This window comes from Miniopterus natalensis, chromosome 9 (assembly GCF_054644295.1).
Source record: "Miniopterus natalensis isolate mMinNat1 chromosome 9, mMinNat1.hap1, whole genome shotgun sequence".
Classification (NCBI taxonomy): Eukaryota; Metazoa; Chordata; class Mammalia; order Chiroptera; family Miniopteridae; genus Miniopterus; species Miniopterus natalensis.
Genome location: NC_142089.1, coordinates 7,401,084 through 7,426,952, shown reverse-complemented (window position 1 = coordinate 7,426,952; position 25,869 = coordinate 7,401,084). Strand labels below are relative to the sequence as shown.

Sequence of the window (25,869 nt, the reverse complement as noted above, 5' to 3'; positions counted from 1 at the left end):
CTTGCCAGTTGGGTCACACTGGAACGGTGGACTCTTGCTCCCTGTCACCTAAAGACAGCCCAGCTGGAGTGGAAGAGACACGGAGCAATGACTGAAGGAAGGACGGAGCAGGGAGGGGTTCAGATCCACAGTTCTAGTCCTGCAGCTGCACTTGTCCTTGAACTCCCCAAGGGTCCCATAGTCCTTCCAGGAAATAATGCCCCAATGTGCAGAATCTGGACCAGTGGAGAAGGGCAGAGCCATAAAAATCACAGGGCCTTTGCTTCAAATGCAAGGCCATCTGCCAGCTGCTTATCACGGGTCCCATGGGGGGCTCTGCAGAACAGTCTGCGGATTCATGGACTCAGCCACCCTATGTCGTCCCTCACAGAGGATTTGGGTGGGACAGCTGGGAAGGAGCTGATGGCCTTGCCCAGACCGTTCTGTCACTTACAATACTCTTCTTGCACACCTGGCCTGGTCTTTTCTACCCATTGTTCACCTGGCCAACCCCTCACCCTCATCACAAATGTCACTTCCTCTTAGGTGACTTTGCTGACCTTCAACATGGAAAGGGGGACTCTATCCCCCTTGGGGCTCTGTCACACACACCCTGGGGTCCCTTGGCTTGGCATCAGGGCTGTTTGGATCTGTTTTGTGTGTTGGTTTGTCTCTCTCCCACTGGGGAGACAGGGGACTGTGGGGGACAGGCCCCGAGGCCTGCAGAGAGCAGACTGCAGGAAAAGCTTGTTTATGGGAAATCTACCTCCACGGCCTCTTCCTCCACCTGAGCCAACCCAGCCCAACCCAGCAGGGTGGCCTTTTTCAGAGGGCGTGGCTGTCACTCCATCTGACCCTGCCTGAAATATTCTGAATAAATGGTCGCTGCCCCTTCATCACTTCAGAGCAGGAGGAAATCATTATCTTCTCGGTGGATTTTTCTTTCCCTTCTCTTATCTCGTTTTCTTCCATCACCTTTATACCAGAACACATTTTTTAAAACTACTCATCTTTGTCATGTGTACCTTAGATTTAAGTGTGTGAGCTAAGCCAGGCACCTAAAAATCTATTTGCACACTGATTGCCTTCATGCAGTCACCTCCCCAGTAGGGCAGCGGAGGCCTGGGAGCCAGGCCAGTGGGGGACTGTGGAGGCCAGCGGGGGGCAGTGGGGGCCACCACCACCAGCCTCGCCGAGCTCTCAGGCTGTTTGCAGAGTAGGTAGCAGCGGGACCCTCATAAGAGGATTATGGATGGAGATTGGATGTAAACACCCTAGTCTGAGGACTCAGCAGGCATTATCCCCGCATTAGCGGAGGCTTTTCGGGGAAAGGGGGCAGCTGGGGAGGGAGCTCTTAGTCAGGGGCACAGAGGACTCGGGGAGATGCTCACTGACTGATTCAGGCTGGCCTGACCTTCGACATACCAACTCCCAAAAGTGCAGCCCCCTCCCAGAGTCCCATCCTCCACAGCTGTCTCCCCCACCCCTGGCTTCCCCAAATCTCGGCCTCTGGGGTCTCAGGCTCCAAGAGTCTCAGCCAGACAGCCCTGAACTGAACCCCCTCCCCTGCGCTTGTTCTCTGGAGAACTTCGTGCAATGGTGAAGTGTCCCGTGCCATCCAGCACGGGAGCCACTGACCACATGTGGCCCCTGAACGCTTGGAATGTGGCTAGTGCCACGGAGGAGCTAAAGTTTCCATTTTATCTCATTCTACTTAATTTGAATTTGAGCAGCCACATGTGACTGTGGCTTCCACGGTAGATGTCGCCTCTCTAGAGAGGCCCGTCCAGCATTACTGAGGACATTTGTTCCTGAAATCCGTGGAGTAAGACGCTGGGCCCACACTTTCCCGGATTCGGAAGTCAGCAGCAAGCCTTGACCTTGGGAGTCGCCTGCCTCCCGTGGGAGGTGGCCCCAGAAGAGGGTGAAAAGCTCTCCCACGGGGCCAGGGCCATAGGGGTGCTCTGCCCCCCAAGGGAAAGGGCCCGAGCTCCTGCGCGTCCCAGCGCTGCCCCGCAGCTCCCCCTGCCTGCACCTCCTCTCGGGTTCTGCTTAGTGAACGAAGCGAGGGCACTCGGGTAGAAGGAGCCGCACTCGGGTCCGAGCACCGTGCCGAGTGTTGGCTGACGTGTTGGCTGACGTCACACAAGGTGTTAAGGGTGATGGACGGTGGCGGGGAGACGCAGCTTGTCCAACACCCGCGCGTGCTTGAATGTACCGTCTGTAATTTCCCATGGCTTGGCCTCTGCTGCTCCTTGCTTGTCCTGCTTTGATGTCACATCCTGGGGAAACCGTGCCAAGTTTATTGTGCATCTGCTACGTGGGGAATTTTACACGGGACCCTGTAATTCTCACTCTTTCTAACCTGATGGTCGGGGTTGGCCAGTGACAGCCCAGGGACCAAATCTCACCCACCTGCCTTTGTACAGCCTGTGAACCAAGAATGGTTTTCACATTTTCTAATGGTTGGGGGAAAATGTTGTAAGAAGAATAAGATTCATGACAAGTGAAAATTACGCAAAATTCAAATTACAATGTCCACAAATGAAGTTCTGTTGGGACATAGCCAAGCCCATTCATTACCCGTCCTCTAAGGCTGCTTTGGCCCCACAAAAGCCGAGATGAGCAGTTACAACAGAGGCCATGTGACTCACAAAACTATCTACTATCTGGCCCTTTCCAGAAAGTCATCCAACGCCTGTGATAGGTGAGGTAGAACTTCGGATGTAGAAAGTTAAATGGCAGCGGTGATATACATGAACCCAAGGCAGAACTCACATCCCCATGGCCACCCATGACCCTGGTGGGTCATTTCGAGGGACCCCTTTCACTGGCTGGTCAGGAGAGGCTGTCTGGAGGAGGGAGGACCTAGATGGACCCAGGCTGGGTGGGGTTTGCCTGGATGGTGGGACTGTGCGAGGAAAGTGTGGAAGAGAGTGGAAGAGGGATGCACAGGTCTGCCTGGGGACAGTGAATCAGGTGTTTCCTGGAGCCAAAGCCCAGAGTGGAGGGGACAGAAGGAAGGCTGAGCTTGTACCTGAGAGAGGGGAAGACAGAGGGAGGGAGAAAGGAAGAGAGGGAGGGAGAGAGAGAGAGAGAATGGAGAATCAGCCACATCACATGAAGCCATTGAGAGCTGGACAGGAAGCACTAACCTTGCCCCAACATCCCAGCAATATAGCCACACCTAGCTGCTCCTTTCTTTGGCCCACTGAGGCCATTGGCTGTTGGCTGTTGGGCCCTGGTGGACCCTCCGGCACATGGGGGGGACCCCCTGGCAGCTGAGCCTGTTGGGGAGAAATCCATTTGAGGAGATGTGTGGCCGATGCCCCCTTCAGAGACATCCCTTTCTTTGTGGGAAGTGTGGATTTTGAACTGAGGGGAGCTCTTGTTTGCTCTTGGTTTCCCCTGTAATTCTATCTTTCCTTTTTATTTAAGAAGAAAAATATGCCCCATAGTGTCATAAAAGCGATTTTGAGTATTTAAGAAAAACTTCTTTCCTGCTCAACTGCCATGTGAGAGGGAAGCTGTCAGGCCTTAATTCCCCGAATCGAAGGATTTTGAGCATTGCTTTCTTCCGCAGGGCAAACCTCCCCTGAGTTCCCTATGAATAGCAGCTGCTTTCTCAGTGTATGTCTTTGTGTACACACACACAAATGGGATGCACGTCACGCTTTCCTGTATACACTTCGCACACGTGTGCAGGTGGGTACACACACACACACACGCATGCGCACACAGCTGTATCCAGCAGCCCCAGGATGTAACTCTCCCTCCAACCACGTCATGGCACCCAAATGAAAGGCTCAACCCGGGGAGCCCCCAGGGGACCCCAGAGCCTGATCAGAAAGCACCAGGAGTGTGTACAACACAGATTGCTACAGACAAACTTGATTGCTTTTTTGATTAGTGGGTAAAGGGAATGGGTTTGATACGCTGCCTCATGAAATAGTGTGCAATTAATTCCCAGTCGGCTCGGTGATGACATTGTCATACAGCTGGAAACTGGCGGAAAGGGTACAAAGTGAGGACAGTGGTGACAAAGGGAACTGGTGAGGGTGCCTGGGATCAGGGCAGGCCATGGCCGTGGTTTGGGGTTATGAGGTGAATGAAAGGGGAGAGGGACGGGTGGGGCGCCCAGTGAGCAGGTCGGTCGTGCCTTCCAAGCATTGGTGAGTTCACGCTTGCCTGCTCTGTCCACCTGAGAGGCATGGCTCTGCATTGCAGAAACAGGCCTGAGTGGACACCTACTCCCGGCCTCTTCTGCGCATGGCACCCAGATAGTTCCAGCCCAGACTGAGCCCCAGGTCTGTGCAACTTACCACATTCTGTGTGTCTCCACTTGGATATCTTATGAGCCCCTCAAAGTCACCAAGTAGAAATCTGAAGTCAGCCCCTCCCCCAGTCGACTGCACCCCCAGTGTTTCCTGTCCCAGTGACTGGGACCACCGTGTACCCATCCACCCAGCCAGAAAGCCGGGCCCTGTCCTTACACCTGGCAGATGTGGCTGTTTCCTGCATCCTGGTCATCGGGCCCTAGCGAGCCTCCGACTCACAGCACTGGCCCGGCGCCCTCAGCGTCCCTCGCCCTGTTCCCTGCCACACTGCTGCCACAGTGAGCCTCTGAATAGCTCATGTGATCGTGACATCCAAGCTCCTTGCTATGGTGTCCATGACCTTTTATGATCTGACAGCTTTGTCTCCCTGCCTGGCCATCGCCACCTCCACCCCCTGCCACCATGCACTTTACACTCCAGTCCATCCCAACATCGTCATGGTTGGTTCCTCAAGCCCAGTCTGCTCTGTCTCACCTCCCAGCCCCACCTGCTTTCCCTGTCACTCTTCCCTTGGCCAACCCTGCTCATCTTAAAGCCCCTGCAGCCTCCTCTGACCCCTGTCCCGCCTGCTCAGGGACTGTCCTGGGCATCCCATCCCAGGCATCAGCTCTCCACCCTCACAGCCACCCAGGGGACAGGAGGAGTCCAGTGCCCATTTTACAGCCTGGAACAACAAGGACCCCCAGCCGGTGAGCAGGAGGCCTCCCACCCTAGGCAAGACCCATCTCTCCGGAGTCCCTCCTTGTTGACTGCCACTCACCACTGGCAGATTCCCCACAAGGACAGTACTGGCTCCTCAACCCTTTGAGCACTAAATGCAGAGCCATTTCCAGGCTGCTTTTATAGTGCGAGACTTCACAGGACCACCAGCAAAACCTAAACATGTACTGTCTCCGGTCCTTCCCTGTACCAAGCTGTAGAGACAGGTGTACTTGGTGTGCTACTGTGGGACAGCTGTTGGCCACCTCCATTCAAAAGTCTGGGGCTCCCTCCCCCCAGGAGCGTCCAGCCCCCAGAACACAGCCAAGAAAACGTGCTGAGCAAGGGAACAGGGAAGGACCCAGTGCCCTCTGGTGGCTCAAGACCTTGGGGCTCCCCGGGGGAGCTTTGCCTTCCTCCCTCGATGCCTGTGACGTGGCTGGCGCTTGTCAGGGGTCCACTGCTAGCCGAGCTTCCTTCCCCTCTCCCGCCTTCCTAATATTGGGCTTCTCATCTGTGAAGACCAGAGACATTGGAGCACCAGGGTGGTTGGAGTAATATCTAAAAATAGAGTAGCTGGGTTCTGAGTGAGGCCCCGAGGGTTCCTCTGATTAAAATGCATGAGCCTTGATGTAGAAACGGCGATTTTTCTTTCTAACATCGTTCTGCTTATCAGATGGTTCTGGGCAGTTCTGGGGAGGGGAGGGCGCCAGAGAGAGGGGGAGGGGTGGCTGGGGGGGAGCAGCGCGCATCCTTTTTCACACACAGTAGGTGCTTGGTAAATTCTCAAGGACTCCTTCATGCGTAGTTCAAGGATGCCGCAGCCCAACGGAGGACAGTGAGCGGAGAGGGAAACAGTGCTGCAAACCAGCTGTGTTCTTTTCAAGTTCAGGAAACAGCAGTGGAGAGAGAGAGACAGGTGAAGGGGGAGGGCGCTGTGAACTCTCACGAGGGATGAACAGTGGGAAGGAGCAGGTGGGAAGCCTTTCATTTCAAGGGGATGGGAGAGACTTCTCACAGCAATTGGTGTCTCCCTCCATTTGGCTCATTGCGTGAGGACAAGTCATGAAACTGCCCCTGAGAACATGCAGATTCCAAAGGAAAAGGGGCTGGTTAAAGGCACAGGCAGGCTGCCCATTCGGTGCAACCAAACTCTTACAGAAAAACATCCAAATGCGAATCTCCTTAGGCAGAAAGGAATGAGTTACCAAAAAATAAAAATAAATAAAAACGGGGAAAAAAGTGTACTGAAAAGTCAGGAAAGAATATTGCCTTCTTAATAATAAATACATTCCGTGGGCAAGAATTGCAAGGGAATCGTTTAAATTAATTTCCGCTTTGTTTGTTTGGTTTGTACAGGGCTTAAGTCCCAGCTGACAGCAATCTGTAAAAGTTCTAACATATTGGAAATCTGATTTCTTGCAGCCAGAATCCCATAGTCCAAAATGATTTCTCTTTCAACTCTGCTAATCAGACAGGCAGGGCTCAAACGAACTCCTAAGTGGAAACTGTTCACACTTGGTGTTTTCGGGGAGGGCGGAAAAGGTGTCTGATGGAAGCTCTGCAGAATTGGTGTCGAGCATGAGATGGAGATGAGCAATGGGAGGGGAAGGCGGACCTGCCCTGCCTTTCTGCCCCACCCCCTTCTGGGACCCCCTGCTTTGGGAAGCCAGGGGAACTCCCAAGAGCTGGAGAAGGAAGGAGAGCATTCCAGTTGGGAACTGGAGGCTAAAAGGTGAAGGCCAATCCCCCCCCACTCTGACTCTCGGAGTTCGATGGTGAGAGGGCCCCGATGGACGTGTCCTTCTCACCCTTTCCCCACAGTGCGCAGGGCTGTGTGCACAGGCAGCGAGCGCCCCAGGAGCACAGCATGCTGGCCCGACTGTCCACCAGGCAGCTCCCCCCCGGGTCTGTGTCCCCCCTCACATCCGCACCACACACCATCCCCGAACTTGAATTCCCACCCACCTTATTCCTCTACCCATCCACCTTATATCCAGCCTGGCTCCAGCTGTTTTCTAAACCAGATCCATCTGCAAAAGATACAGGTTTATACTTGGAACAAACAAATGTGGATAAGTAAACTGTAAGCCAGACCAGAAGGGAGGGGTGTGGTAGGGGGCCTCCCGGGCTCTGGAGGCGGGGCCTAGGAGTGCTGCCCTCCTGTCCCCACCCGCCTTGGGGCTTCTACCAACCAGGGCTGGCTGCCCATCTGGTGTGACACTCCTTGGCCAGGAAAGGTCTGGAGTGCGTGTGTATTTGAGCCAGTTTTATAACCTTCAGCCCCTCCCCGGCCACCAAGGGGCCTTCACCTAGACCCTATGAATGAACTTCAGGCTAACTCCAAGCCCCTAAAATTACAGGCAAACTGTATGCATATGTGCACTCCCCTGGTCCCTGGCTTTTCTGGGTTCTCACAGGCCTCCATGGCCCCCAAAAGGGTAGGCGCACCGCTGCTCATCGTGTTTGCCCTCTGGCTTTCCCAGCTGCGTTTCTCAGACACCGTCCCAGACCTGGCTCTAGGTCTCGGGCCAGCGCAGAGGCGCCCGCCCTCGGCTCCCGGGCGCTGGCCATGGCTGCGGCCCTTTCTTGCTCCTCTGTTGCGCCGTCTTGCTCCCTTCCTTCCTTCCCTCTTTCCAACTGAATTCTCGTTTTTCCTCTCTCCTTAGTGCTTGTACGGCTGCTATGTTCATTCCTCCATCATCCCCACCTTCCACCGGAGGTGCTACTGGCTCCTTCAGGTAGGTGGCTGGGATTGGATTCTTCTTCCGTCTCCTTGCTGGGAAGGGTCTGTGGAGGGACTGAGCGGGGTGGGCCTCCTGCATGCGGCGGCCCAGGCTGAGACCAGCGGCCCTGGCCGGCTTTCCAGGGATGTTGGCGTGTGGCGCTGAGGCCAGCTGCGTGGCTGCCTAGGGGATTGTTGGGTGCCAGGCCCAGGGGAAAGCCTGGCCCGTGGGATAAAGCGTCGCAGGTGCGTCCAGGGTGCCGCGGTTTGCTCTGGGTGAGGGCGGAAGGAAGGCTGAGCATCCTGCCCCCGACTGCAAAACGCAGCCGGCTGAAAGCTGCACCTTCCTTTTCTCTTGTGGGCTAGTCGTTGGCATGTGTGGAAAATCAGCTTCTGGAGGCACAGAAGTTGCAGTTGGATTGATTTGGGTTGATTGGGACAGTTGTTGAGAAAGGAGAGCTCCTGGCTCGGAGGGAAGGAGTTTTGTAATTGATTTGTGATGTCTGCCGGGTAGCAGGAGGGAGGAAGTCATGGTGAAGCTGCCCGGCGTCCTTGCTCCTTAGGGTGGCCTGGCTCCCAGATCACTGTCCGCAGTGCTCGTGCACAGCCTCGCTGAGTCACGCCCCGGCCAGCACAGAGGCCACCAGCCTCTTGCCCATTGGTGATCACTGCTGATCCTCTTACCTGTTAGTAGGTGCTGCTGCATGGGGGGGGGGGGGGGGGGGCAGTGGTGAGGGATGCATCCAGTCAGTCTGGATCTGGGTCCTTCTCAAAGCTTCCCTCTGATTTGCAGCTGCCCTTAGAACCCATCCCCGGTGGGCTTGGCTCCATCACCAAGTTCTTGCTCCTGTCTCTACTCAGGAGCTGCAGCCTCCTGCCTCTCCCACTGTGGGTCCCACCGTCTGCATCCCCTGTTGTTCAAGTTCACCAACCCCCCAGGCCCCAGCATTTTGGGGTTCTCCCTGCCCTTGGGATGTGGCATGTGTTCAGAGATGTGGCATGTGTTCAGATGGCCACACATGCCATGGGGTGCAGGGAGGCCCCCGGTCCCAGGGAAGGGGGCCCAGAAGGCACCAGAAGGACCCAGAGCTGTCTTGGTGTGGATGCTGACGCTCGCCCACCTCCGATCCCTTCCCATTCTCCCTTAGTTCCCAGAAATAATTGTCTGTAGTTTGACAAGTTCATTAGCAATGACGCCTGAGACTGTCCGAGGACGTGTTGATCTGCAAAGACTGCTTTCCCAGCAGCCTGCCCTGTTGTCAGTTTCCCAGGGTTTGCCTCTCTCTGAGATGGACCTGGTGGTACCTAGCTTTCTAATTGCTTGGCCCTGCGTCCTTGTGAGAGGGACCTTCAGGTGGTGATGGGACGATAAGTTCCCTGTCTGGTCATGAGAATGGACCCAAGGCATTCTGCCATTTAGCGAATGGCTTTCTCTTATACCTAGCTGCGGGGGGCGGGGGGGAGGAAGAGCTATGGTGGGGTTAGAGCCTGCCCGGTGTCTCCAGGGCCACACTCTGCCTGCACACTCCTTCCTGGGCCATCCAACCCCTCATGGGTCCTTTTTGGGCTTTTTCCCTTTTCGCTGTTCAACATGCCCCCAATCAGAATACCTCCCCAGGGCTCCCTTTCTGCTGGTTGCTGCCCTCCTGCTGGAGCAGTGCCCCAGACACCAGCCCCCGCCAGCCAGCCTGCCTCTCCAACAGCCCAGCTGTCTGCTCTCCAAGGATGCTCCTCTCCTCCAGGCCTGCTCTCCTGCACCCACGCTGCCACCTTCTGCCTCTCATTCCATCACACTCTTGTGGCTTTTTAATTCCACTTAATTTACTTTCCTGGAATCAGACACCATCAGGCAGCCATAGGGTCTGAGCTCATTGTTCCCCAAACTGGATCCCACTCAGTGGGGTGTCTTGAGCCAGGTCCCCCTTAGATTCGGGTGCTCCTGCCCTGTTTGTGGGGCTGGGAGGGATGTAGGAGGGGTCCTGCTCCTCTGTCCCAGAGGGGCTCCCTGGGCTTCAGTCCTGGCCACTGTATGTTGGAGACATATCTGGAACACTTCTGGGTATCTAGGTTTGTCACCTTCCAACTGGTGGGGGAGCCCGAGTCTCCCCAAAGGCCAGCATCACTGGATCCAGTTTCTTCAGGGCTAATCTGGGCCTCTTTACTTTCTCTCCCATCCCCGGGGGAACTGTCAGTCCACCCCCTCTCCACCACATCCTCATTTTGTGAGTGGGTGACAGGAGGGAAGGCACACAGGTGTGGGGGCTCCTCTCCCCAGACAGTCTGGGCAGAAGGAGGTTGAGGATCCAAGGCCAAAGCAATTAGCGTGGCTCATGTCCACGCGGAACCAAGAGCCCGCACGCTAGCCAGCCACTTGGGGCACTTTGTTCTGGTGCTAATTACAATGCCAGGATACTGACGGCGGGGCCAGGCCTCATGCCTCTGATAGAAATAGGAAAGGAGCTGCGAGACACTGGCCTGGATGGAAATTGGCCCAAGTTTGTCTCTGACACCAGTTATCAAGAGAGAGATTGGGTGGGCGCAAAGGTGTCAGCACAGCAACGGCAGGAGAGCTGAGAAAGGAGGCAGCTCAGGTGCCAGCTCGGCTCCAAAGAAGCCAGCCTGGTTGCGGAACAGGACAGGCTGCTGGGGTAAGGGCCAGCAGCGTCGCCATGCAACTCACACCCCACGGCCCTGGGTGAGCTCACTGGCTGGGACAGGGGGGCCTTCCAGAAAGGAAGGGGGCTTGGAGGAAGGAAGAGACAGGGAGGGTGAGCTTCTGGATAAAGGAGGGTTTCTTCAAGGAGCAGCCCCTTTACTCCCCGCTGCTGTCCCAGCTCAGCATCATCTCTGCCAACCAGCAGGCCAAGAGCCCACTCCTGCCTCTGAGATCCTCAAACCAATTCCGCCTCCCCCAAAGCCACTTAGTACAGTGGGACCTCTACCACCCAGGGCTGGTTTTCCTCTCCAGCCAGACTGTGACAGAGAAGGGAACATAATGTGGGCTGGGTGGTCAGAGAAGGCTCCCTGGAGGAGGAGGTGAGCTCAGGGATGGAAGAACAGGAATAGGTTGTGGGCCATGTGCACAGCAACAGGGGAGACTAACACGGCTGGGTGGGGTCCCAGCTCCTTGGGCTCTAGGCCCACAGACCAGGACTGTTTGAGGAGAAGCCCTCAGCACAGGCATCCTTGGGCCCCAGTGCCAGTCATGTGACTTGGAGGGAAGCCCGTGCCCCCGCCCCGCCTGTCTTTGCTTGGGCCCAGGAGAAGAGAGCGGGGAGATGGGGCTGGACGGCAGAGGTTGCACGGTCAGTGCTGCCATGAAAGCTTCCCCAGGCTGACGGTGACGGCAACGGCCTTTAGTTATTTTTTATTATCGTCAGTAATAGTAACAACAGCCACCATCCATAATGGCTCCCATGCCCCAGGGACTGAGGCCAGTTCTTTGTCATTACCACCACGTGGAAACGAGGCTAGAGCACTTGGGGACCACAGTGTGGGTCAGCTGCTCCTCTGGTCCCCCAGCACAACAGTCAAGCAGGAGAGACGAACATCAGGAGATGGCGTGTGGTTGGCTAATTACAGAGATGGCCAAGGTCGGGAAACAAGGGCGAGGGGCTGTGGGCCCACCCGACGGCGCTCCACACGGGGTGTCGGCGCTGAAGGAGGAGTGGGGGGCGCCAGGTGAGGCAGGTGGGGTGGGGGGAGGGAGGAGAGGGCGGCATTAGGTGGAAGGAGGCCCCCAGACAGTAGGGATGTGGCAAGGTGGGGTAACTAGACCAAACCCCATCTCATCAGCCCCTGGAAAGCTTGCGTCTGGGGAGGCGTCCGAAAGAGCTGCTAGGGGATGAACTGTGCTACCAGGCGGACCGCTCTTGAGCTGCCTCCGGGTTCCAGCTTTATTGTAACCAGCAGCTTCCATTTCTTTCTCCATTTAATGTGCCTTGAATAATGTGACAAGGTAGACACTGGGAATTTACTGTGCTATGCAAAAAATTGCTCAATTCCATTAAGATTTCGGGATGCTCGCCAAGGCTGCGCGGCACAGCCGATGTTGGTTCCTTCTTCGACATCTTTGCTTGATTGCAATTTACGATGCCGAGGCCTCTGCTGGACCCACCTAGAGCCTCTAGAAAAATACGGCCGTTCCCCAAAAGCGGCCAACATTCTCTCTTAAGGAAAGTCACTGGTCATTTTCCAGAAGATTCCCTCATCCTAATCCCTTCCTCTGGGGACAGGGGGATATCTAGGGAGAGGCTGCAGTTTGCTTTTTCGGCTGGCCGCCAACCCAGAGGGTGCACAGTGAGCAGGTGGCAGCTGCTTGGCCTTCACCTTGCCAACTGCAGCCACCTGTGCTGCTGGAGCCCAGATGGGGGGACCCTCTGCCCTCACCTTGAGGGCAGGGTGGGCACTGAGTATGGCGGAGATGCTGACGCAAGTGGATACGCTTCCTCTGGCTACCTGCCGGGACACCTGGGCCTGTGGTCCTTTCAGGCCCACTGTGTGAATTCAGCTCCACCTTTTTTACTGGCCAGAGGGGTTAACCTCTATGAATCTTACTGGTCTGTAAAATAGGCATCAAATACCTCTCCGCTGAGGTCATGGGGAGGGTGAGTTTAACTAAAAGCCACCACAGTCTTAGTGCTTGGCCTCCAGGCAGTGGTGGCCATGGTCATCATTTGCTCCAGGGGATTGGCTGAGTGGACATGGTTGGGAAGGGGGAGCCCCCTGAGATAGTCCATCCAGACCACCTTTCACACGGCAAAATGCTGGTTCTATCCCATGTGACTGATGACAAGCCCCGTTTGCTAACTGACTGCGCCTTGGGCAGGAACTTGATACAAGGTTAGTGAAATGGGACCTGGCGCCCTACTGTGACTGCCCACCATCTATGCGGCCCACCCTGCAGAGCCCCTCTGCCCTTCAGCCAAGGCCAGCCTGGCAGACGGGGAATGTAGCTGCCTGAGCTGCAGCCCCTTGGAGATGGAAATTATTAATTAGTCTTATTATCCAGAACTTGTCAGTCTCTTAATCCTTCCGACTGCAGAGGGGTTTATGCATCGTCCATGGTGCGTGTTGTCAGTGTGGCTAAGCAATTGCTTTTAATAGGAAGACAGAACAATGGGCGATACATTTTGGTTACTATCTTTATTTATCAAGCCAAACAATTCCGGCTCCCCTTCGACAGAGCATCCTTCAAAGACGGGGAGAAGGCAAAAGCTGCTTAATTTCCCTTCTAGATGGCTTATAACGTGGGGCTTTTGTTTAATTATCCTTTTCATGTAATCTTCCGCTGACACTCTGTCCTTAATATCCTGATCCTCTTTGGAGCAAAGGGGAAAGTGTGATTTCCAAAGCAAGAGACAAAAGTTTGCCTCAAGGGGACACTTTCTATTTTGCCTCTGAAAGAACTCAAAGGGCCACGGGTGAAATTCAGATGCAATTTGATAGAGTGACAAGGAAAATGTGTGTCTTTGGTGAGAAGCTCCATGTGTGGATGTCAGGTGCAGGTTCAGGCCCCCAGTGGCACCTGGCGGTTGACATTAGTCAGCTTGGGCTTGTTATAGACTCTGATCCATGACACAGCATCACATCTGCCTTTATGGCCCTTAACTCGTCAGTGGCCCTCAGGCTGCAAGTATTCCCAGGCGGCATACACCATGCACTCCAGACTCAAGGCAAAAGATTTTAGCTAGACAGGTGTGCACAGGTGAACACAGGTGTGCACAGGTGGACACAGGTGTGCACAGGTGGACACAGGTGGACACAGCACTGCTCTTCATACCTCCCCTCTCGGTTCTCCTGCTTCCCTCCCACTATAGGGCTCTGGGAGGCCTCAAAGAGACTTCTCACCATCCCCACCATCGGTCCAAAAGTAGACAGGACTTCCTGGGGGCTTCCCCCCTCCTTTTCCAAACATACCCAGAAGTATTAGCAGGGATCCTGCCTTTCTCTCCAGCTGTCTCCTGGAAGAGGGCAGCCGTGAGCCAACTTTTACCTTCCACAGGCCTTGTTGGGCCCATAGCGAGAGATGCGCTGAGTCTTGGGGAGCCTCCAGCCCACAGAGCAGCCCTCACAGAAGTCTCTGGAACCTGGACAACCTCACACCATCCTCAGCAGTCCTGCCTGTGCCTTTCTTTGCTCTTCCTGCCACTCTGCCCTCTCTTCTTGCCCTGGTCCCACTCTGTCCCACCTGATCATCTCCATCAGTTGGCGGACATGCTCCCCACTCAGAAATTCTGCTTCAGGACAGAAGTTCTCAGATGTGTGTCTGCTTGTGCCCCTTACCTGCCTCCCGTCCTTTCCTCTCTCTGCCCCCTGCAGTTTTCCTTGTCTTTCCTGCCACTATGAGGCTGTCTTGAGCTCACCAACGACCTCCAAACTACAAAATCCAAAGGTCAGTTACTGCCCTCACCTTTCTTGACCTTCCAGCAGCACTTACCAAGATTGGCCATCCCCTCCTTCTGGAATGCTCTCTTCTCCTGTTGCTATGATACACCTGGCTATCTCCCTCACTGCCTGTTTGCTGCAGACCTAGACGTTGGAGCACCCCTGGGCTTCCTAGGCCTTCCCTGTCTGCATCATCTCCTTGGGTCATGTTCCAGTCTCGTGGCTTCACCTGCCAGTTTTATGCTAATGACTCCTACCTTTTCATCTGTACACGTCCCTGGTCCCTGACCTCACCACTAAGTACCAGGCTTTATATCCAGCCATCTACACAGTGTTTCCCTTTGGATGCTAAATCAGCTTCTCCAACTTCTCATGGCCAAAGCAGGACTCGTGCTTCCCTCCACAGGCCCCTCCTCCTGCAGCCTTCTCATTGGAGTAAACATGCTGCCAGCCACCCAGGGGCTCAGGCCAACCATTCTTGATCCCTCCTTTCCCTCACTTTCCTCCTTCTCCCTAAATATGTCCTGAACTTGTAGCCTCCTCTCTCTCCTGCTCTACGAGGTTGAAGCCATGACACTCTCCTGCACCAGCGCAAGTCTCTCCTTTGCCTGTGCCCCATTCTCCACACAGTAGCCAGAACGGGCCACTTACATCCCACATTGAGTCATGTCACTCTCACTCAATCAGTTCAATAAGTCTCCCCAACACATAAAATAACAGCAAACCCTTGCCAGGACCTCCGAGGGCCTGCACCGCCTTGTTCCTCCTTTACTCAGCATTCTCCAGCCACTCAGCTTCTTCCTGCTCCTCAAATGAGCCCAGCCCTCTGACCTCAGGGCCTTTGCACCTGCTATTTCCACTGTCTTGACACCAACCTGGGTCTTCTGAGTCTCAGCTCAACTGTCAGCTCCTCAGTGAGGTCCACCCGATACTCCATCTAATGTTCCCTTGCTCACACACTGTACCCCCTTAACATTTTAATGTGAAATGTTTAACTGTACAGAAAAGTTGAGAGTTTGACAAGAACCCTTATACCTACCACCCAGATTCTACCATTAACATTTTACTATATTGTTTTATCACTTACGTGTCCATCTATGCAGCAATCCATCTTATTTATTTTTCATGCATTTCAAGCTAAGTTGCCAACAGCAGTGCACCTCGCCCCAAGTGCTTCAGCGTGTATGTCATTAACTAGAGTTCAATATTTATGTGCAGCTCTTTTTATTGCTCCAAGGTAAAATTTATACACAATGAAAACCATTGAATGCACAAATGTTAATGTGCTCAGTGATGAGTTTTAATCAATGCCTGCACCAACACAGCCCCAGCCCACATCAAGATTTAGAACATCACCATCACCCCAGAAAGCTTCCTCATGTCCCGGTCAGTCTCAACCTCCATATCTCGGAGGCCACCACCGCTCCGATTTCCCACCTTGGGTCAGTTTTTCCTGTTCTAGAACTTGCTATAAATGAAATCAGACAGCATGTCGTCCTGGGTGAGGCTCCAGTCACTCAGCAAAATCTCTGGCAATTCATTCACATTGTTGCAACGTCAGTTGTTATTTATTTATTGTCTACCCTCTCGCCCTGCCCCCATCCTTCAGAAGGAAGCCCTGAGAGCAGGACATTAGGTTGTGCTTGCGCCGTATCTCCACGTGGGTCCGAATTCGCTGGGTGGGCATGAGTGTGTTTATCCCCATGCGCAAGGCAGGCTTCCTGAGGGCCGGGCTGGGGCCACTTCTGGTGATGCTCCCAGACTTCCCCGCAGCCATGTCCAGGCCCCCCCCCCCATCCCCGGCCCTGCAACTCTGAGCGTCAGAACGTGGTAAAGACATAAGAAGGGACAGGCTCTTCTGGAAGCATGTCCCTTCATCCCTCTTCCGCTCTCCCTCCTCTCCCCTCCCTCCTGAAGAGGGAGAAATTCACCCTGTAGAGACGCAGCTGAAACAGGCCTTAGTTTGGGGAGCAGGCATCAGAGGCTCCGCGTGCCCAGGAAGGGTAACCCTGGGGACACGAGGCCTGAGAATTCTTTGAGAGGTGAGCTTAGAGGATTGAGGAGGAAATTCAGTGCAGACAGGTTTGTTGACCCTGAATTGCTGGAAGATTTCTTAATTTAGAGACCAAGTTCTCAGAAAAACACTGTCAGTTCCAAAGAAATTAGCTCCCATGGGGCTCATTCTACCCTCTGCGCTCTTCGTTTTCTCTGCTGCTAGAAGGAGGGGCTCAGGATACTCCTGTGTGGAGTCCTCAGCTCAGGTCCCTGGTGTGGGTTAAAGTCAGAGGGCAGGTGGCAGTGCACAGGTGCTACAGGGCCCACGCCCCTCTGTCATGTGGGGGGATCTGCACTGCGAATGAGCCCAGCCCCACCTGGAGTGATCCTGGGGGGAACTAGGGTCACGAGCTCCTGCTGGCCTTCTGTGGGGAGGTGCCCACCTGGCAGCCTGAGTGGGCAGGAGATAGAGCCATCCCTATGACAGCTACTAGGAGCCACTGCACCAGCCAGGAGAGGCCCTGGCCTCAGGGAGGGGTCCCAGTCTCACTCAAGCTGGCCCAGAATCACAGGAGGCAGAGCCTCTGCACCAGGGAGCTCTGGAACAGGCCTCTCTGCCAGTTGCTTGGCTCTGAAACAGCTATAAAGGCTGGGGCTTGGCTGACCTGGGTTCTAATCCTGTTGCTAAGGCCATGTGGAGCTGTGTCGCTTAGGGCTAATGAACCCAAAGCCCGGGGCTCAGTTCTTCACCCATAAAATGGTGCAGTACTGTCAGAAGGATTCAGAGATTCTAAAGTGATTTGCATCTGTCCAACACAAGCAAGCATTCAGTAAATCGCGGCTGTTATAAACCCAGGCTAACCCAGACAGCTCCCTGCCAGGCCCCATGGAGCCTGAGCCTGAGCCCTTCCCTCCCTACTAGCACCTCTGCCTTGGCCAGGCCTGTGCCTCTGGCATTCACAGCCAAATACCTTGGCTGAGCCTGAGTCCATGCTCACTGTGGGGGGGGCCTGGCCCAGCCAATTCCAGCCATATCTCCAGAGCTGCCCAGACCTGGACTAGCTCCCCCTGTTGCCTCCAAGAAGCAAGGATTGAGAAATCCTGCCCCAAGATCTCCTGCCTGACCCTGAAGCTGAGCCCCACCTTTTCCTGGCCAGTGCCCTCCCTGCCTTGCCCGACCTCTCGGACTGAAACCACTGGCCCCTGTGTTCAACAGTTAGGCAGCTGCAGTCTTCCGAGTATCACCGGAGGCTCCATCACACCCCCTCTCTCCAGGGTGTGTCGCAGCAGTCAGCTCCACTGCCCCGGGGGAGAGTGGGAAGGAGCAGTCTCTGCCAGCCCTCCTGACAGGCCTCCCAGTGCTGACAGCCGCCACGATGCTCCCTGACACACCAGGCTCTCTGCTTCCTGGGAGCAGCTGCCTTTGGTGGCAGCTGGGGCAGTGAGACGCGTTTGAGCCAGGCCCGGGAATGGTAGGGCGCTGCTTCAGCCCAGCCCTAATCCTGACAAGTTAAGCAGTTCGGGCAGCGTTGGGCAGACAGTTGCAGCAGAGGGAGGGTCTGACCCCCTGGAAGTTTGGGGCTCAGCACTCACATTCTGCTGCCCCGGTCAGTATCACTGGCAGTCTTCTCGGGTGCTGGGATCCTGTGAGGCTCTGGGCAGCGGGTAGAGGGGGGTCCCAAGGAGCCCATCCCACTAAGTCAGGTTTAGTCCCCCCCACCAGGCCAGGCCCCCTAAATTTGGGAGGTTTCAGCCCCAATGGAGGTAGAGCCTGAAGGACCTCAGAAACCAGCTGGGACAAACCCCTGTTTGCTCAGGAAAGCTGTTACCCAGGGAGGTTGGGTGACTTACCTCGGGATACCTGAATTACAGGAAGCACTGGGCTTGACCCCTGCTTCCTGATGGCCAGGCCTCTTTCCGGGACACCCCTCTCCATGGAGACTGTGGGTCACCCACAGCATCTTAACATTCTAAGGCAGCATCCCAGGCCACCCCAGCACACAGCTCAGCCGCCCGCCACTGGTGTCTGATCAGAGAATGCCGGCTCACAACATTAGCCAAGTCAGCCTTAATTAGATCAAAGACCATTCTGCTGCCAGAAACAGATTGTGCTTTCAGCTCCAGAAATGATGTTGGAATATAACCGGCTTGGGATGATAAGTGCCTCTGGGGAAGAGACACACCACCACCCCCTCAATTGGTGTGGCTGACTGAGAGATGGCCAGAGTTTTGTAGGTGTTAAGATTTTGTCCTGTAAATGCAGTGGTGTGGGTTAATGTTTAACATCCAGCTCTCTAGGGAAAAACAAGTGCCTGATCAATAGCACTTGCCAATTTCCATGGTGTAAATACACCCACCATAGCCAATTCCAGGATTCCAATTTGATGTCCATAGGCTTGCTGCAACACCCTTGAAAACATAACTAGCAGCTCTCACAAGCTAGTACAAGCCAGCTCCAATACACCATTGCTTTCTCATCTCAGCATAGCACAGACATGGAGACTGAAGCCCATAGCCCACATCCAAGACCTCTTTGGGCTGCTCCACTCCTTACCCAAGACTGAGGCTCAAGCCGTGGGGAATGAAAAGTGGGGTCTCCCACTTGAGTCTCCACTGGGACTAGTAAGCTGCCACCATGGAGATTTTTGAGGCTGAACAGGGCCTGCTTTAGTCATTTGACACCCGGCCTCTAGGTAGTCTCTATCCACGTGGTGTCTGTCACTTAACAGTCCTGCAGCAGCTGATGGGCTCAGCCTCCCCAGACCTCCAAGTGTAATGCCGACTCCACTCCAGCCCACCCTGCCCTTCCTGCCCCCTCTCTTCCATGCCTGGGATGACTCAGGTGGACAGTTCATCAGTCATGCTAGTGCTGCCCTTGGGCTCCACTTCGTTGGTCAAAGTTCCACTCCGAGTGAGCCCAGCTCTTCCTCCCCAGGCCTCACTGTCCCAAGGAGAAATCAGTAATGCTGAGCCTACCTCATCACACGGGCACACACACGCAGACACACACACACACAGACACACAGAGACACACACTCAGAGACATACAGAGACACACACATGCACACACATACACAGACACACACAGAGACACAGATACACAGAGACACACACACAGATACACGGAGATACACACACAGAGACACAGACACACACACAGATACACACACAGACACAGACACACACAGATACGTAGACACACAGATACACACACAGAGATACACACAGACACACATACAGAGACATAGAGGTGCATACAGATACATGGATACACACAGAGATACACAGACACACATACAATACACACAGACACAGACACACACACAGACACCCCCTCCACCCCAGCACCAGGGGCCTCTCGCCCTGCTGAAGGCTGCAGCCTGCAGCAGGCACATGGAGCCCCTCTAAGGAAGGGGAAGAAGGCACACAGGGAAGTTCCGCCTCAGACTGGAAACGGTCCACGGAACAGTGGTTTCTCTCTGAGATTTTTATACGTTATGTAATAACACTTAGGCCATATTATATATTCTCAGAAGCTGGCTCGAAAGGCTGTGTAAGTGGAGGGTTGCAGGTTCTGAAGGGGGGAAGCGGGTCCCACGAAGGCCCAGTGCGTTCTCCATGTGCTGCTCTGCTGATTGCACGTCGCCCTGGTTTATTTGTCCAACCTGACAGTCCACTGCCTGCCGCCCTGAGGAAGATGGACATTCATGCAAACAAGACCTGACTGCACACCGCATGCTCTTGTGGGCTCAAACAGGCTGGACTGGAAAGGGGGTGAATTCACCAGCCCGCCACTGGACAGAGCCCTTCCTAACGCAGAAACGGGTTTCCGAAGAGTCGAAAGCTCAGCCCGACTTTGCGGAATCAGACAGAAGGTCTGGGTGTTTCTAGCAGACAGCAGACGTGGGGGACCCGGGGCTGGCAGCCCCCTTGTCTCCACACGTGGGGACAGTACAATAAGATATTTTGAGAGAGAGAACACATTTATGTAACTTTTATTACAGTATACTGTTAGTTATTCTATTTTATTGTTGCTCATTGTTGTTAATCTCTTACTGTGCCTAATTTATAAATGATGAAATCTCTCCCTGTCCCGCTCTGCCTCGCCCAGGATGTGAATCGTCCCTTTGTCCGGCATCTCTATGCTGTACAGGCTTCCTGCCCATCAGTCGCCTAGTAGCCTCCTGGTTATCAGATCAACTGTCACAGTATCTCAGGGCTTGTGTTCAGGTCACCCTGATTTTGCGTAATAATAGCCCCAAAGTGCAGGAGTAGTAGTGGTGCTGATGATTCAGATGTGCCTAAGAGAAGCCGTAAACTTCATCATAGATGTGTCTGTATCGGAAAAACTTAGTGTCTGTGGGGTTCAGTACTGTTCATGGTGTCAGGCATCCCCGGGGGGGTCCCGGAATGTCTACGGGGACTACCGTATAGCCTCTGATGTATCAAGACTGTCTGAACTGGGAGACACCCTCCTGAGGCTAGTGTGGCAGAGGGCGTCCCCTGCCCTGCCTGTCCAGTCCTCTACTCCCTGCTGGGCTGGGGTCCCTGCCAGATAGGGTGGCTTCCACACCGAGGGCCCTCAGCCGACATCCATGACCCAGAAGAGGTGGGGACATGTCCCTGTGTACTTCTCCCTGCCCAGTCCCCTGAGCAGGAGGGATGACAGGTACTAGCGTCATCAGCTTGCTTCTGGCTGCTCAGCACGTGGGTGACTTTGAGTGGTTATGGAGGGCACTCAGGTCCCAGTGGAGATGCCACATGCTTGGATGCTGGGCCTCACAGATAGCCCTGCCATGCGTCAGAAGGTAAAGCCTCCTCCAGGTGACCACTTTCTCCAAAAGTGACCCGGGTGCTCTGGTTAATGTTACAGAGTGTGGTTGGTGTAAGTGACTCCTCCCCAGACCCAGAATCAATCTGTTCCCATTGTAAACCTGACGCCAAGCTTCCCTTGCTGGGCGGTCCTGAGAGCTTATTTCCGTAAGAGATGCAGTTAAAAATGGGCAGCCGCCGTTTCCAGCATCGATCCTCCAGGATGCGCAGCAGCCAGCCCTCAGGAAGCCAACACCGTGAACACCAAGCGCGGCATTAAAAGCCACCTCTCCGCCTGGCGAGGGGCGGGGCGGGCCAGAGCGCGTGTCCCGTCCGGGTCTGTGCTAGAAGGGGCTGCTGCCCACAGGGGCCTGCTCCGCAGTGGTGAGGACAAAGGACCAGCTCCCCCAGTCAGGCCCACGGAGAGGGAGGCGGCCTCCTTGGGCCGGAGGTGCCCCCCTCTCCCAGATGGCAACTCTTCCCCAGGGAGACCTTGAGCCCTCAGGCTGAGGATTTGGTCCCAAAGCAGTTCAGGCCTATGGCCTTAGTAGCAAAGCCTTCTCTGTGCGTGTGCGTGTGCGTGTGCGTGTGCGTGGGCCTGAACCTGACCAAGGGCAGCCCGTGGACTCAGCTCCACTCTACCAGCCCCCTGAATGTTACCTACTCTGCACATTTCTAGATTTGATGTGTGTGTTTGCAGGTAACCTAATGAAAACTCCTATAGCATGTTTCACCTACACATCTCAAGTCCTCCAAGCCTTGTTAGCATTTCCATCTTGCACCCCAAGATTACCCTGTCCACCCCCTGCCTCTGCTTGAGAGGTTCCACACCTGACCCACCTTGGGAGAGGCAGACTGGCTTCATCTGCCACCCTCCCTGCTCATAAGACCTCGAGGAGGAGACTTCCCGGGCTCGCTCACCTTCAGGGCCAAGGTGAGCTCCCCCCCAACCTGGTGCTTTCAGGAACACAGGCCGCAGGGGTAAAAGCTGCTGCTCGCGCTTTCTGGGGACGGCCGAAAATAGCCCTGCCCCCCCCCCCCACCCCGTGTTGGGTTGAGAGTAGACACCGAGGGAGAGTCTCTCTTCTATCGGGTGTGCACTCTGGATGTTGAATCATTTAAAATAGGATTGGGGAATGCATTGTTTTGGTCATTAGTTAACATATCTGGGTGGGGAGGAAGGGAGAGAGCTAAATAATTACAAGCACTTCAGTGATTTTTTTTTTTTCCTACTGACTAAGGTTAAAATGAATAGCGTTGATCCGTTGCCCAGGCAATAGGCTTGTTAAAGGAAATGGTATTTAAAATGATTTTTGAGCCAAAGCAATTTGGCTGCTCGAAGGCGTCCTTTATCTTTTGCTTTCGAGAGGATAATAATGTTTAAAAACGAAGTCACTCATACCACTTCCTGTCGGGAGGCCAGCTCAGAGATGGCAGCTCTTCCTCGGGCTTGCTTCCTTGCTCCGTGATGCACAATGCAAACTTGGTGGCTCCCTTCTGCAGAGCCCCGGGAGTCCCACCGAGCAGTGACCGCTGCTCCGGCTGAGTCTCTCTGGTGAAGGCTTCGTCAGACGTAACGTCAGGCTCCCACCCAAGCGGTTTGAGCTTCTGAACTGGAGGCTCATGTCAGCTGCTGGCCCCGGGGGTTGAGCAGGGGGCTCTGTGTAGGGGGGATGCTCTCCCACCTAGCCAAGGGGCACCCTCCTGCCGAGAGTGTGGTGGTCAGCCCAGGGGGACAGGTGCCAAGCACCTCTCAGTAGGGAGGGGCTATGTCCTGTCAGCCCATGTGAGCAGAACTGGAGCAACCGACTCCCTTTTAAAGTGAGAGAGGCAGAGAAGCTACCTTCCCAGTGAGCGGTGTGAAGGGAAGGGGCTGTTCCAGAAGGTTCTGCTTTAGGCTGGGCTGAGCAGGGCTTATGCGGGGAACATGCACAGAGGCCAGAAGAGCTGGTTCAGTCTTTTGCGGGATCCTCAGCTCAGATGTGCGTACAGGCAGGGGCGGTCCACCCACCTGCCTCCTGCTCACAGAAGCCCAGGGCAGCTCAGGGGGCAGCGAAGTGAATTGGAAAGACCTTTCCAGGCAGGAAAATAATGACAACGCCGGCTCCTCCGTGTGGCGCGGCGCCTGACACACATCAGTGGGTCCACACATTTCAGGTCCTTCTGTGACCCTTCCTTTATTACTTGAAAGCAGACGCTTCGGGGAGTCTGTGGTCTTGCTGAGTGAGCTCTTCGCTCAGCTTTGGGGTCACATGGCACCTAGAGGGGGCAGGGGGCAGCTGAGGCCTCTGCAGTGACAGACGGGCCAGTGGGGACACGTAGCTTTGCTCCCCGTGTCTGCTTCCCGGGCTGTGCAGGACCCGCTGGCCTCTCCTGTCCAGTCTCTAGGGGCTGCCGGGAGCCCCCACCGTCCACGGCCGAGCGGGGTAATAGGATGGCGGCTGCTCCCTTGATGCATTTTAGACACACATCCAAACTCCGTTCATTTTGCCTTTGATGGGGAGGTGGCCTTCTGGGTTTTCCTTTCAAGAGATGCAGATTTAATGGACTGATTTTTCTCCAGATCTGCTGTTTAAAAAAAAAAAAAGAGAGAGAGAAAGGGAAAAAAAGGCAGCATTAAAAAAGCAACTCAATTTCTATTTGCTCAGGGAAAAAAAAAATCTGCTTGCTATTCAGGCCCTAGATTTTCCTGGGAGATTAGTGTACTTGCCTGCCAAGATGTTAGCTAAAGGAAAACACATTTGCTATAGATCAGAAATATTTATCCTTTCCTGGGCAGGAGACCCAGGGAGCTTCATCTGAATGTATAGCACCTGGAGATATGAATGAGCTCAATCTCTGGAGCTGCGGGCATCCGCCAGAAAGGCCAAATCGTGGGCAGCTCAGGCAGTTTCCAGGGAGTTGAAGGTATAGGGGAGAAGTTGAGTGAGGCTGCTAGTGGGGGTGGGGATGGATAGGCCAAGGGTCAAGAGGCCTGAGTCCCAGACAGGAAGCAAGGGATCAGCCAGAAGGACAACAGTGAGGGTCCCCGAGCCTCGTGGCTGTAACTGGCAAGCTCGATTTGTCCTGGGACAGAGGACAGTGGCCCTCCCCTGCTTGTATGCCCTTGGAGCAGGGTCGCTACTCAGGGATGGCAGGTGACTTGGGCCAGCCGCACGCCTGCTTTTTGACAAGACAGAAAACACCCCAGCTTCTGTTAAGCTCCACACTGTACCGTAAAAAGGACAGCCCCCATCTTTTAAAACCTTCTTTCAAACTTACCAGATTCTTCTTCAGTTGCTGTAAAGGAGTGAAGGATGCAAGCTCATAAATAATTAAGAATCTAATCGTTTCTTCTACCCAGACGGCAGCCTGCATCCTAGAGCAGCGATTTTCAACCGGTGCGCCGCAAGAATTTTTAAAACATGCAGTGCCTGACCATTTAGTCAGGGGCACCGACCTCTTTCCCCTTAGAGTGCCAGATAAAAACATGACAACAGCCAGCACAATAACAGCCGTCCAGTGTGAATGAATCAAAATTATGTCTATTTTTTTTTTGTTAGATTGGCAAAAAATAGATTTTTTTGGTGTGCCGCAGAATTTTAGTAATTAGTTTCCATGTGCCATGAGTTGGAAAAGGTTGAAAATCGCTGTCCTGGTAAGAGACAGAACCAGGAGTACGCTTACAAACTGTAATTTAGCAAGTTTTCTCATTTGGCTCCGTCATTCTTTGGATGTTATTTTTAAGGCTCATTTGATTCCCCCAATTGCATTCTGGGTTCAGGGGGAAGATCTAGTTCAGGACACCTGTGGGGAACGGTGGGGAGAGGGAGCAATGAATTCCTTGCAACATCAGAGCCCCTTCTCAGATCCTTGGTACCCACTTTTCCATTCACAGAAGTGATTTGTAGTGACCACCTGCCAGCGTCCACCCTGCGTGAACCTGGCAGGGCCCGAGTCCAGGCTGCTGGCCCTTGACATCAGGCCTCTGATCCCGAGGGCTGGCAAGGCCCACGGGCACCCCAGGGGTGGGAGCAGCACCCTGCACATTTTGGCTCCTTCCATGCTGGAGTCTCCAGGGGCCCCTGACCAGGTATAGCGTGAAGATCCGCATGTCTGTCAGGGAGGTTTGCTAACAAGGGTTCTGTTACCCAAAGGCCCGCTCCCTTTCACGTGGGGCCCCTGGATCGCATTCAAACAGAATTACTCCCAGAGCTGCTCAAGGATAAAGCCGTCCAGGGAAGGCTGCAAATCCTGGGAATTTATAGCAGGGCTGCGAGTTTCCAGTTATCTATTTTGGTCTTGTTTGGAAGTGCCTCCTGGCTGTAATTTAATCTCAGGTAGATGAGAGCTCCTTTCCTGTCCCTCAGAACTGTGGACACACTTCCTTGTCTCTCCTGGGCCAGGGCCAGCTCGCTGAGCTCCCCCAGGAGCCAGCAGGCAGCGGCCTGAGCAGAGCTGGCTGTCCGTACCTGGAAGGACAGCTCGGAGCCACGTGGCTATTCCCCTTTGCTTGAGGTCAGCCTCAGATGAGTTGCCTGTATAGGCTGGGGCTCCTGTGTACTTGAAAAGCAGTCCACAGGTGAAAAGGCCCACAGGAGCAAGAGAAGAAGGCATATTTTGAGCCAGTATGGGGCTCCCTGTGGGACAGGCTGCATGTACACGACTTCCCAACTGTGGTGCAGCCTGCAGGCAGGATCTCCGCGTGGAGGGCAAGCAGCAAGCCTGGAAGATACTGCAACTCAGCGAGAGCCTGTGGTCTCTGTGGACCCCAGTAAGTGTCAGGGCTTCATACTTAACTGGCCAGACCTGGCTGACCCCAGTAAGTGTCAGGGCTTCATACTTAACTGGCCAGACCTGGCTGACAAGGAGTCCCAGGCAGGGACCCTAGAATCCTGTAACCCAGACCAGAGCCATCTCCAAGGGTCTAATCAGGAGCTCCGGGCTGGGGCTGCC

General features: G+C 54.5%; 1 protein-coding gene across 1 annotated transcript in view; it reads left to right on the top strand.

Moving 5' to 3' along the window:
• CAMTA1 (calmodulin binding transcription activator 1) overlaps nt 1-25,869 on the top strand; it is a 689,419-nt gene that overhangs the window by 485,798 nt on the left and 177,752 nt on the right. The window contains exon 6 of the mRNA XM_087820144.1: nt 7,685-7,756. Within this exon, the coding sequence (XP_087676270.1) occupies nt 7,685-7,756 (72 nt within the window). The remainder of the gene's footprint in view (nt 1-7,684; nt 7,757-25,869) is intronic.